The sequence below is a fragment of the Rattus rattus genome, chromosome 5 (genome assembly GCF_011064425.1).
Source record: "Rattus rattus isolate New Zealand chromosome 5, Rrattus_CSIRO_v1, whole genome shotgun sequence".
Classification (NCBI taxonomy): Eukaryota; Metazoa; Chordata; class Mammalia; order Rodentia; family Muridae; genus Rattus; species Rattus rattus.
The window spans coordinates 67,896,875-67,911,046 of NC_046158.1; the positions used below are offsets into that span (position 1 = coordinate 67,896,875).

At 46.7% G+C, this 14,172-nt stretch overlaps 1 protein-coding gene across 1 annotated transcript in view; it reads right to left on the bottom strand.

The window, feature by feature from the left end:
• The window catches only part of Ext2 (exostosin glycosyltransferase 2), a 134,267-nt gene that overhangs the window by 29,132 nt on the left and 90,963 nt on the right, over positions 1 to 14,172 (bottom strand). Inside the window, exons 9-10 of the mRNA XM_032903764.1 lie at positions 13,521 to 13,710; positions 5,535 to 5,701 (exon numbers count right to left, since the gene is read on the bottom strand). Of these exons, the coding sequence (XP_032759655.1) occupies positions 5,535 to 5,701; positions 13,521 to 13,710 (357 nt within the window). The remainder of the gene's footprint in view (positions 1 to 5,534; positions 5,702 to 13,520; positions 13,711 to 14,172) is intronic.

The window sequence follows — 14,172 nt, forward strand, 5'->3', positions numbered from 1 at the left end:
GGACAAGACATCATGGTCAGGGAGTGTGTGGTGGAGGAGCTTCATGTTCTTCATGACAGGAAGGGGATGAGTACAAGAGGAAAAAGACGGGGAGAAGGGAGGGGGAGGAGAGATGGAGGGAAGAGGGATGGGGGAAGTAGAGGAAGTGGGAGGAAAGAGAGGAAAAGAGGGGAGGGAAGAGGAGGGGAGAAGCAAAGAGAGGAGAATGAGGAGGAAGGAGGAGAGAAGGGGAACATTTGAAAATGAAAGTATTAGAATTCCTGAGAGTGACGATAGGTGTTTTTTCTTTTTGAGTGGCCAAACTTGGGAGTTTACCCATTTTGTTAATCTTTCCAAAGAGCCAGGTTTGGCCATGTTAATTCTTTGGTTGGCCAGTTTTCTACTTCACTGAGTTTAATGTTTGCTTGCTTGTATTCTGTCCCTTTTCCCATTTGCCTCATGGTTTTCTTTTCAGTCACTAATTTTAAACTTTTATTCTTTTCTAATCCAGTAATTTATGGCTATGATTTTTTTTCTAAGTACTGCTTTAGGTGCATTCTGTAATATTTGTTTTCTAAGCTTGGAACTTACAAGCTTATAATCCCATTCATTCATTCATTCATTCATTCATTCATTCTAATCCAGATTGGCCTGGAACTCACTATGTAGTCCCTGCTGGCTTCAAACTTGTAATCGTCATGCATCTGTCAAATGCTGTGATTACAGTTGTATGCTGTATAGCTGGGTTTGAGTTAGATGTTACCTACCTACAGAATCAAAGACATTTAAAACATATTTATAAGAATATGTTCCAATGGGTTGGGGATTTAGCTCAGTGGTAGACCCTGGGTTGGTCCCCAGCTCAAAAAAGAAAAAAAAAAAAAAAAAGAAAGAAAAGGAAAAAAAAAAAAAGAATATGTTCCAATACCATTGAGTAAAAGGACCTTATCATCTGTACTGAACCAGCTTGGCTCTTTGGTTGACAATTATCTAGCCATATGTTTAAGTACTGTGAACAATGACCTCTGGCTGTATCTTCTTTAGCTTACAGTAGCTGTGACTACCCCACACAAGACCTGCACAAGACTAGTGTTCCATCATAAAGGGAAAGAGAGGCTCATCCGGTCTGTCCTCTCCCCCAGCAATAGATAGGCAGTTGATGGTTGCCAGAGCAATGACAAATTCTTCAGTAGTGTAGTACTGTTAAGCTGCCCAGGCTACTGTAAGTAATCATAAATAAATTCATTGGATCAGCAAGGTAGACTTGAGTGGAATGCTTGCTTTGGTCTGTCAGCCATATCTGGGGTAATCAGATGTTTCTCCTCTCCCCACAGCTGTTCACACAACAGTGGTCCATTTCTCAACTCTTATTTCACTGACCTGTATGTCTAAATTTGAATGGCACCAGTGTGTTGTTACAACTTTACATTAATTCTTAGTTTTTAAATGCTACAATGTTATTTTCTCAAAGGGTTTGGATTTTGCAAGGCTATTCTATTCTTATTTAAATTTTAGAACTCTGTATGGATCCTAAACACTTAGATAAAAACGACACAATAATGACACAATGACGATGAAGACATCAACAACAGCAGCAGCAGCCAGGCATGGTTGCACATGCCTGCCACCGTGGCACTGGGGACCAGAGTCAGGCAACCATTGATCTGTCACCATGCTGCATTTTCTAGAAGTCTATACATGTGAACTCAAACTCTGTTCTCTTCTTCATCTTATTTCATGACTCTGCATAATTATTCTGAAAAATATCCACATTGTTGCATGTATTAGTAGTTCTTCCTTATGTATTGAGGGCTGGGGTATAGTCAGTGGTACAGTGTTGAGCTGGCTCTGGATGCCTCCCAGCTCCTCCTCCAACAAATCCTATTTACTGTTTAGTCAATTCCTATTGCAGGATATGCTATTGCTTGCTTCTCCATTGGACTGACTGGCAGACACTGGTTTTGTTTCTCTTCAGGTTCCGGCTATACTGAATAAAGCATCTATGAATATCAATCGGTGTACAGGCATTTGCATAAACTCATGTTCTTACTACCCTAGACCTTATGTGCTGTGGGAAGAATGGTGGGTGACATGGCAGGTGCTGCTATGGCTTGGGTATGTCTGTCTCATAATGGTTCACATGGCAGAGTCCTGGCCCTCAGTTTCACAACACAGAGGTGATATGGGAACTTTAAGAGACAGGGCCTGGTGGGAGGTCCTGGGGTCAATGGGGCACAGTCATCAGAAGGAATTAAAGGAACTCTGGTGGGTCCCAGTCTCTGTGGAGATGAGGTTTTAAGACCTGACCCCTGCACTGCTCTTTGACTTCCTGTTTTGACATGTGATCTCTTCTCTCACATATGCTCCTCCCACAGCAACATCAATCATAAGGTCCTTGCTAGAGGCAAGCCAATTCTGGCACTTGCCTTGGAGTCTCTAGAGCTAGGAGCTGTATTTCTGATCTTTTTAAAAGCCTTTCGGCCAGGTGTGGTGGTGCATACCTGTGTGCCCAGCACTTGGGGGTGGAGGAAGGAAGACCACATAGTGAGTTTGAGGCCAGCCTGGGGTACATGAAGAAAAAAAAAAAAAATATATATATATATATATATATATATATATGTGTGTGTGTGTCTCTGTGTGTGTGTGTGTGTGTGTGTGTGTGTGTGTGTGTATCAAAACAAAACAAAAACAAGAAACCACTAAATAGATAGTGTAAAGCCAGTTTGTCTTGGATTTTTTGTTATAACAAAAATATATAATACATGTGTTTAAAGCACACACCTATGTTTAGCCTTTTAGTCTGCGCTTCACCACAACATTGCATCTGGATGACAAGTCACCACAGAGCAGAACCTGAAGGGTCTGTGACCTACTGAGCCCATGCACCCTAGTCATGGAGGTCAGCCATCCGCTGCTGTGGAACTCAATGAACTGCATTAGGACTTCACACTGGAGACTATGCCAGTGAACAGGATAGCCATGGTTCCTACCCTGGTGCTCATATTCTAGAAGAAAAAACTGAGCACTAAAGAGCAAAGCTCTGAGGTAATGACTTCCTTGTTTTTTAAAAGAGGTAGTAAGTCCCCTGAACTTTGCCTAGATGGGATCGGAAGCTTCTCTGAGATCCCCACCCCTGAGATATCTGGGAAGAGGAAACTGACAAAACTATAATCCCAACAGCTCGGCTCAGTGCCAAAAATGGTTCTGGGCTCTGACACAATTCCCTAGGATGCCTATTTTTATTAACTGATTTATTTACTTACTTAGTTGATGTCCTAATTGCTGCAGGAAAATTAACTTTAGGCTTTGAAGTGGACTTAGAAGCAGCAGTCGTCCCTTCACTCATTCAGCAGAGCACCCTCACCAGAAAAACACTCCAAACAGAGAAGCCAATAGGCACCAGCCTCAGAGACCACAGGAGAGCAGGCCCGAGCCATGAGGACTGAAGCTACAGGAACAGTGTGGCACTTCCTGAGCTGTCTGTATGGCAGGACCAAGAAAGGTTGGGAAGGGAGATTGTCACTGCCACCGTATGGAGGCATAAGCTAAGACCCGGGTTTCACTTAGCTCAGCCTTCTTGACTAGATTTCCTTCACTGTCCAGAGACAATGACCAGGAAGGCACCCACCTGGGCAACATCATTGAATATTCCTGTTTCCACTGCACTTTTACCACCCACCCACCCATCCACCCATCCATCCCTCATCCACCCATCCATCCCTCCACCATCCATCCATCCATCCATCCATCCATCCATCATCCATCCATCCATCCATCCATCCATCCATCCATCCATCCAACCATCCATCCATCCATCCATCCATCCATCCATCCATCCATCCATCCATCCATCCATCCATCCATCCATCCAACCAACCAAAACCTTTGTAAACCTTTGTAAAAGGTACAGAATTGTTTACTAATAGAGAGAGATTCCTCTTCCCCCCTGGCTTGCCTAGAGAACACTTTATAATCTTTCTACAAAAGTGGGAAAATGTGTCTTAGAGTTCCTGCTGCCGGATGAACACCATGATCAAAGGCAAGTGGGAGGGAGGACCATTTATTTCACTTTATAGCTTGTTCTCCACCATCCATGGAAGTAAAGAAAGGAACCTGGAAGCAGGAACTGATGCAGGAGGAGCAAGCCATAGTGCAGTGCTGCTAATGGGCTTGTTCCTCATGGCTTGCTCAGCATGACTCTAGCTTGTGTCAAGGTGACATAAAAGTGGCCAGCAGACATAATATAACAAATGTCACTCATATTCTACTAGGTATAACGACCTAAGCCTCTCCCTATGACTGAAGGTAAACCTGAAAGATGAAAAAAGAAAAAAAGCAGGCTCTGCCAGATACCCCACGTTCCTCCCTGGCTGAACACCTGACCAGAGTGTCACATGTTAATCTATGTTACAATGCCTTATTATCAAATGAGACTAGATTTAAAAGCAACACAAAATGGGGAAATTTTAGCCTTTAATTTTGGTAGTATATTTGTTTAGGTTCCTCTTTCTTCCCCCTTAAATCAATCTTTAAGAACTCCAAAAGAAATTTATATAATAAACATATATGCAAAAATTATGGCTGCACTGGATAGGCTGTCTGTCCGTCCTTCCTTCTTTCCTTCCTTCCTTCCTTCCTTCCTTCCTTCCTTCCTTCCTTCCTTCCTTTTCTTTCCTTCTTTCTTTCTTTGAAACAGGTTCTCACTGAGTGGCTTTGAATGTCCCTAATGTGCTGTGTAGATCAAGCTGGTTTCAAATTGAGAGATCCTCCTGCCTTTGCCTCCCTGACTCTTCCGCCACCAGAATTAAAGATGTGTACTACCATGGCTGGCTTAATTTTCACTTTTTTAAGAACCCCAAATTCAACACATCCTGAGAAAAGAAAAGAAAATGTCTCCTGTCCCCCCAAAGGCAGTGTGACCATAGGATGGATCTCAGCACTGTCCCCTGTGCAGCTGGAGGCAGGAGCTGAGCTCTCCACGGGGCTCTGTCAGACGTGGGCCTTGCTGTCGCCAGCATCATCTCTCTCACATCCTCCCTGACAGGCCTCGTCAGCTCCCACTGCTGCACAACAGGCTTCGACTCTGGCACTTTCCCCCAGGGAGACCTTGCCTGCTCCACGCTTAACCCCTGAACTCAACCTAATCCATCAGCTGCCCCAAAGGAGCAGTGACAGAGACAGGCAGCCAGTCCGTCCGCGCAGAGCTCAGAGCGCAGGCCATCAGAGGGTGACTTCCAAACGCTTGCCAGCACTGCCATTTCTGGACCTATCCATGCTTTTACTACTATGGAGCCAGCTGGTCAGGGCAGAGGAACCTGATGCTTGGAAACATCCACTAGATTGTTCAATGCTATAGACAGACTTCAGAAAATATCCTCTGGGACTCTCATTGGAGTTCCCAAGACTGGGTACAGCTGCCATTGGAGAACTGGGGTCCCCAGGACTTACAAGATAGCTTTACAGCCCATCCTAGGCACATGATGGACAGTTTGGCAATCACAGCTGTCGAGACTGAAATACTCGGCTTTCCAGTGGACTGCTGAAAAGAGCCTCACCTCATAACCAAACTGCAGCTCATCAGAGGTCAGCATGATGATATCATCATCGATGGCCAGCACGGCCTCTGTCTCGATTTCATCGTAAGGGAAGAAACGATTACTTAGCTTGTTTTCTGCAGTCCTCACAACCTTCAGGGGAACACGGATTTTGGGCCACAGAGATTCTGGAAGAAGAATGAAAAGAGGTCTTTACTACTCACCTAGTTCTGTGAGGAGTCAGAGCACCTTGTCCTATCACAGCCAGAACGGGAAGCTTCCACCAGGGACTCTTACATACAGAGGTGCCAGTTGTAGGAGGGGAGGCTCTCACCAATGCACTATCCTCTACAAACCTTTATGGCATTACCAATTCTCAACCATTTCCAGCTCCCAATGAGGACACAGGACAAAGGTTCAGATTGCCACAGTCTCAGGGCCTCGGATCTCCTACCTGAACTTTACCTCTCCTGGCGGATACTCTGCAAAGTGCTTTCCCACCAGCTCAAACTGGCCTGAGGATGCCTGCCATTCCTGTACCACCATAGCCAGCCAGTGGTGGGTGCACCTTACCCAGTGGAGCCCACCACATGTCCTGGACTGAATGTTGCCTTCCTAACTTAACACTTCCCCCTCCATTCCCTGACTCACCAGGTTTGGTTTCTCAGCATGAGGAAGTGTCAGATTTCTAGGTCTGATTGTGTGGGCTTTTCTAGTCCACTGAAAAACAACAACTCACTCTCCTTGTTCCAACCCCACTCTGCTGTGAAATGACCGGAGGCACTCCACCATAGACTCATTATTTTTTATACTGCATTTAGCAAAGCACAAACCAATGCTCTGTTGGTCAGTATGGTACCTATGTCTACAGACACCGGATTCTTCACACAGCATTTGTTAGGTGAGACCAGGAAAGCTAAGCTTGCTGCTCCCACCAGTTTCCTCCACATAGTTGGAGGAAACGAGATCTAGTCTCAGTCACTCCTAAGCCACCAAACTGAAGATACAAGATGAAAGGGTAGATAGCCAAAGGGAAAGCTGGTCTGACCAGAGGCTGAGTATCTAACCTCTGCAGAACTCAATACGGACATGCAACACTGCTGGGGTGCTCGCAGGGCCTCAGGAGGGCCCTGTGTAGTAGAGAAGGCTATAGTGAAGGGAGGCACTTCCAACTTTAAATGTGTTTGTGTCACAGAGCATGAAGTATCCAACTCCAAAATAAGATGGAGTTTACAAAAGAACTGGACCCCCCCCCCCAAAAAAAAGTGACCCTCTGGACTACTGTCTTTTAAAGATGACCACAGTTTATTTTTATGTCTGGCACATTATCAGTAGCCATGTAGGGTAAATGTACAGCCATGTAAATGGGAGCTCTGCCTTTTCTAGGAAGCTTTAAAAAGCCTCTTGGTTTTCTTTTGTATCTAGTGTATGTGTATGCATGTGCATTTGTGCACATCACACTGAATGCATAGGATTCAAGAACTGAACTGGTTATCTGGTGTGTGTTCACATGCTTCTGCCCACTGAGCCATCCTGCCAGCCCTCTGTGAGCTATTAGAGGGAACCCCTTCTTCTCAGGAGTCACAGTGGGGACTTGATTGCTCAGTAGGAATATTCTAGATCCCTCAGAGATGTAGCATTATCCGATATATCCGACAACCTTCTATATGTCAGAAACTACTGTCAAAGCAGTACCTACACAACTCTGAGAGGTGAAGAGTTTGTCCTGTAGCATTGAGTAAGAAACAAAGGCTAGTATTTAAGTCAAGTCTATTGAGTAACAAAGACCAACTATGACCCTGGCTATAATCCTCTGCAGTGTGAGAATTCGGTTTCTCTAAACCTGGGGCACATTTCTGAAGGCCCAAAACCCATCCTGACTCTTGTTTGCATCAGATTCCTACTTAAGACAAGTAAAACCCCTGTCATGTAGCTACCAAGTCCCAGATCCTCAGAACCTGAGCAAACGCCTACAGCAAAGGGGGTTAGCCTCAGCTACGAGACCAAAGGCACTCAAACGTCTGGCCTCAGAACTGCCTTAAATCCTTAAAACTACCAAGAATCTCCAAGGCCTTTAAGTCATATGGATCTACATAAGTATGAATATATTTATACAAACACAGACTTACAAACACACTATGCCCAACGTTATCAATTAAACCGGGAAACTGTAAAACATATGTACACATGCCATCAGCTGGCAGAGTGGAGACGCCATCTTATATCCCCCACTGTGAGAAAGGAGAGATGGCAAGGGTGACTCAACATTACTGAGAGTGACCCCACCCTCTTAACTCCCCAAAGACCCCGTGGATGCTCAGGGTGCCTGACTCACACATGGAGAATGACTGGGTCTCCATGGAACCAAAACCAAATCAAACTTGTGATGCTCCTGCCTCAGCAGCCTGAGAGCTAGGAGTATGCGCCTGGCTCACTGTGCCCAGCTGTGGGTAGGGAGAACCCTCCACAGAGCAGAAAGCACCTCAGACCACTGAAACTGAAGATGTGGTGCTTTGGCCCTGCTAATTCCACAAGGCAACAAACAGCTCGGCTTCCCCCTGAACAGGAAAGCGGCTCGCTGCCACGGTTAAGTGGAAACACGCCTCCGTGCTGCGTGGAATCTGGACTTTCACTTGGGGAGTGTGTACAGCTTGTTCACCCCACAGGCGTTTCCACATTCTTTACCTATATATATCCAAAGAGTCACTGGAGACAATGTCCATAAAGAGCTAACTGCCCCTGTAAAGTCTTTGATGGGGGAGTTTTAGAGAGTGATGAAAGCCAAGGAGGATGATATGGAGCACATGTGGAAGCCCAGAACAAGCCGAGCCTCCTCACACACACGATTACCTCCCCCTGCCCCATGTGGAACCTGGGGAGCCGATGCAGCTTTGACCAAAGGATCCTCTGCTTAAATGGTGTTGGGCCAGTGCTACCCCAGGCCAGGCTGCAGAGATTCTGCCTTCTCTTCACTTGTTCTGGAGAAGGCAGTCCTAGCCTCAAGCTTTGGTCCTCCTGCAGGGCAGATAGATTGGAGGACAGGAGCAGAGCCCTGAACACGAATAAGCAACCTGCTGTGGTTTAACCCTAGAAAGACTGTGTTCAAAAGGCATTAGGGCAGGTAGTTGAGGCAGGGCAGAGCCTTGGGGCACATGGGAGAGAAAACAGTGCTTCCAAAGCAGCTCCCTTTTCTGTCTTTCTCTCAGTCTGACTCGGATCTAGCTCTCCTACATAAACGCAGGCTTCAGATTCAATGACCCACACCCGCTACCTCTGCCATATGCAACTTTGTGATTTGGGCGAATGACCAACCTGAGCTTCATTTTCTTATTTTTGTAAGATGATGATGAGAGCAGCTTCCTCATGGGCTTGTGAGAGAGACTGGAGAAGACACGAGTGACCACTTCGCAAGTCCCCAACCTAGGACATGAGTAGATTGGGTGACGGTCTCCATTGTAGACCATGAGTGGATTGGGTGATGGTCCCCATTCTAGATAGGAGTGACGCAGTCCCCATTTCAGGACATGAGTGGATTGGGTAACAGGACTCAAGAGCACGGGGCACCATCATCTGCACAGAAGGGTTCTTGGACTCTGACTCCCTGTGGATAACTGGAAGGTCAGACAGACAGACATGGGGATGCTCCCGCTGAGGCAGCAGAACACAGCACTGGAGTGAAGAGTTCTCAGGTCTAATCCATGGCTGAGTCTGCACAGGGGCTCCTTCCTTAGTCCCTTAAAGTTGAAACAGAACGGCATACCTTTGTGTGTAGTGGCTAATCTCATGACTGTAGCAGGCAGAACAGAAATGCCACCTATTAATACGATGCTAACAGGAAGAACATGAGCAAACTTATGAAAAACAAAAGTGGAGCCAGGTGCCCTGTAAGTCCACGGAATGAGCCACTCCAGCCCAGAGAGAGCCCTGGAGTCAGGGGCCTGTGAGGATGCTGAGGGTTCCACCCTCACTAAGCATCGAGAGATGGCTTTTTTCACATTAATCCTATTAATCTATGAGTGTGGGAAATCTTTCCATCTTCTAGTGTCTTCTTCAAATTCTTCCTCAGATATCTTTAAGTGTTTGTTTTAGATGTTTCCCACTTGCTTAGTTAGTTACCCCGGTATTTTCAAGCTGGCGTCTATCTAAGAGCCTCACTCACCCCTCACTGAGTTCATGGTACTGGCAGGTCCCTTGCCTGCTAGGAGAAAGGTCATCATCATCATCATCGCCCTGCCTGCAAAATATACTAGTGCGGCAGTGGCACAAATGTCATGGGAGCAGCCAACCACTGTCCGGTTGGATTTAAGGCCCACCCATGAGATGGATCCATGTCTGACACTGCTGAAGTGGCTAAGAGCCCCTGAGGTACTCACAGGCCGGGGAGAAAGCCGCATGCTACTATTCTGCTGAAGAAACAAAGCAATAAGATAACTCCCAATGGCATTCTACTATACTGACAGGTCAGTGCCTCGCCTGGCCCCCATCAGAGAAGCTTCTTGTAGCAGATGGAACTAATGCAGAGACCAACAACAGGACAGTGTGCAGAGAGTGAAATGCTCTGGAGCACCCGGTCCCCAGTGGGATGTCTTCATCAGAGCCCTCCCCTCAAGGCTCCGGGATCTGTGTGGAAGAGGAGGCAGGCAGACTGTAGGAGCTGGAGGGGACAAGTGACTGCAAGCAAAGTACCTTTCAGGTACAACAGGACTGATGCATACATCAACCACAGAGTCTATGGCAGCTCTCACAAGGCCTGCACAGGTTCAAGCCAGACGGGATCCCAGCGCTGCTGATACCTCCTGGCAAAGGGAAAAAACCAAAACAAAACAAAAACCCCCAGCTTTCTCCAGTGGAGTCCCACTGGGTATATCAGCTATACTCAGGGCAGGTCCCATGCCTAGGAGCTGCTGGCCAACACAATACGAACTCAATGGTATTGTTGTAGACCTTGTGCTCTATTTTATTTTGTTTGGGCATTTTTGTCTAATTGGCCTTTTGCTTTTTATCTTGACCTCTGCTTTTGTTGGCAGGTGGGTTTCTTGTATTGTTGCTGCTGTGTATTTACTAATTACACCTGGCCAAAGTACACATGGCAAGGCAAATACCCTCCATATCCCTCAAGCTTAGAGCTGAAGAGCTGGAGAAGAGGGAGGAAGGTGGTCCTTTTCTTCCTGATATACCTTGAAAACATCGTGACGGAAACTCCCCTGACTTCCATTGCCTGGCTTACAGAGTTACTTAAACTTTAAACTCATCAAGTTAGACTGAACTGTAACCCAAAGTTGAAAGTATTTGGTTGGGTTGGAAAAGGGGTTGGGGGCTGAGAAGGAGTAGATTGCCGCCTTCACTAATCCACCCGGCAGCAGACATGCTAACCACAATACTATCCTAGCAAATGTAGAGAAAAACATCACTTTCACCTCTAACACTCAAAGCCTATGCTTGTCTGCTTCATCTTCCTTTTAATATATAGATGAAAAACCCGATGCCTTCACTGACACCAAGTCCACAGCTGACAGACAGCCCCGCATGAACAAGCACCCCAATGGTTGGACAGGCCACAGTCTCCCTGAACAACCAGCCAGACCAGCTGACACACCACAACCGAGGCCTCATCAGGCGCTTTCCTCCTTAGAACCAAAGTGTTCAGAAAGCTAAACTAAACTTATGGTCGTAATATTAACCACTATATTTTAGGAAGGTCTACTGAAAATTAACAGGGCTACCCTGTTCCAAATGCAGGGTTTTGCTCTGCCTTTCATCCCCCAGTGCAGAGCTGGAAACAAACAGCCTCTCCCTTCATACCTGTTCCCATAGAAGTGACTCAGACCCACGCTCCTTCAAGTGGCTACCAGGAGAAGCCTTTTTGGCAGGCTTTATGTTCTATTTTGTTTCTTGACTTGACATATGAAGCTGTGTGTGTTTATGGGACGTGGAGTGGTAGCTCAGTACAGACTTGGCCAGGGGAAAGATCCAATCAGGCACCGGCATCTCTATCACCCCCCCCACCCCCCCCGCAGAGCCTGCACTTGGCCTCGTGGCCAGGACTGAGCATCGGCTGGGTGGTTATCCTCTAAGATGGTGGCCGTAGAGACAGGAGCAAATCCACGTGAGTGAGAACGGAGTAAAGTATGCTCATCCTCTGTGAGTGAAGGAGCCAGTTAGCAGTGCAGGACTTGGAGCTCCAGTTCACGTCTTTTGGAAAGGGCAGCTGTAACTCATGAAGCCAGGAGTCTCATAGATGATCTCTGACTCCTGCCCTCCATGGACCATTTAAATTTTCCTTTATGGTTTCCTTCCATAAGCATCGCTTTTCCCCTCCCACTTTCCTTCTCCAGCACCACCATCATCACCACGGTCAGCACCACCTACATCATCACTGAGGATGGGGTTTTAGGTGTGTTCCACCATACCCAGCTTTCCTTTCTTGTTAAGAATCAGACAATCAAACAGAAATTCTGAAAACTGGTCACATTATAATAACAAGGAAAAAACTGGCATAAACATCTAGCAAATAAAAAATCAGCTATGCTTGGGGGCATAACACAGATAGGGCTTTTATTTAAAAGAGGTAGTTACAAGGCCTGGGAGACGGCTCAGCAAGTAAAGGGCCCCTTTGAACATCACGATCACCTAGGTTCGATCCCAGACACTCTTGTGAAGATGGTGTGAGGTGGTGGGAAGGTCAGTCAGTGGAGGGGCTGCCACCGAGCCTATAAGCACTTGAGCTTGATCTTCCAGACCCACGTGGTATAAGGATACAGTCTTATCAGTTGTACACACACACACACCCCACAGGCATGCACACACACACTACTTGCACACACATAATGCACAGGCATGCACATGTGCACAAATAAATAATAAAGTTGTGTTCAGACCTCTACATCCATGCTGTGACACACATACATGTATGTGTACATATATACCTCATCCTAACACATACCGTAAATAACATTTAAGAAATTAAAAATCTATTATTTACTCAAATGATGGCTCCTTAAATCTAAAAGAGAACATGTGACTCTTTCAGAAAATAAACAAGGCATGAAATACTTTTTTTTAAAGCATGTGTTGGTGTTGGAAGACACTAAAGAATTTTCTTCGGCAAATTCTGAGTGGCCTCACAGAGAGAGAAATGATGCTCTCTCATAGCTTGGGCTCTCACCCACCACTGTGGCTGCCAGGGCTGGCCATCCTGACTTCAGTCTAACCAGTTAAAGGGGACCAGTCATCAAAAGCAGATACTACTGTCAGGCAATAAACTAGACCTTATCGGTGACAGCAGTGCACATTACAAACTTCAAACTCATTCCTTGCTCTAATCCATCAGAAACTTCCTGGCTTTAATGGGCTCTAAATGGCAGGAGCTTTGAAGTCCCTGGGATTAGGGTCAGTAATAGACAGGCTGAACGAGAAGCTAAATGCAGGTGGGACAAACTCTTGTGCATCACGAATTAAAAACAAATTCAATTAATCAAACAAGCCTCACCCTAGTCGCTGCAGGAGATGACAGGGGTGGCCAAGGCAGGGGGCAAGTGCTAGAGCATCCAGCCCGTTCCTATGAGAACCCATTTTAGGCTTCAAGGCTTCAGGGGCTGCGGAGCTGACCTAATCAGAACAGGGGCTATCATTTTTTTGTTTCCTCGAAGGAGGGCTCAATATCAGAAGAGAGATAAGGGAACAGAAAACTAATGCCCTGTAAACCGAGTTTTCACGTAAACAAAGCGGCTGGGAGGCAGAGGGAGCGGAGACCTGTTTCCCACGGCAGATCGGGTCGCCTTTGATCCCCTCGACTCTTAAGCTCCAACTATGCCAGGGCTCAGAGTTCACCGGGCCACCTAGAACACTCATGGTGAGAGGACTCCAAACACCAGGGTCACCTTGCCTTAGCCTGGTAGTGTTGTTGGCAGAGGATGGGAGCATGAGTCCACCCCAAGTCAGTGCAACTTAGGGGTTCAGAAAAGCCCCAAATGCCTCCTTCTGACTAGAGCTCTTCATTCTTCTTACCTTCTGGAGGGTTTTTATTCTGATTATTCCAGACCACCAGCAGCTTGGACAGACTGGGCACCTTGGACACCTCGGTGATGACCCGGAAGAGGCTCTCCACACGGTCATAGGTGAGGACAATGGCAGTGAAGCCTTGCGACTGTGGTGGGATCAGCGGGAGGAAGAGCGGGTTGCTCACACTAGCCCACTTCTGCAAGAGGACAAGAAGACAAGGGTCAGAGAAGGAGCTGTAGCAGGTTGGCTTTGCCTAACACTAGCAAGAGCTCAGCCATCCTTCCAAGTGTCCCCTCCTCACTGTCTGACACCACTGAGAAGGACACAGAAAGAACACCTGAGTTGAGAAGATGTTTCCACGTGGTGGATTTAAAACACACATCTACCTTTGTTTCCTTCCCGGACCACTGAGATGGCAGCTGATGGCTGTAAAAGAATGGGGTCCATGATAGCGAGATGGAGGAAGAGCTGAAAGGCTGGGAGGGTTGGAGAGGCCACAGGCTGGAGAGGGCATGTCCTTGACCCTGCCAGGAGGGGAGCCAGAGCTCAGAAATCAAACTCTGCTGAAAAGGCTGTGTCAGGCAGGATGTGAGACTCCAGCTCGCAACCCTCCCTTCTCCCACTCAGCCAGGTTGCTTCTCTGTGGAAACGGAATCTC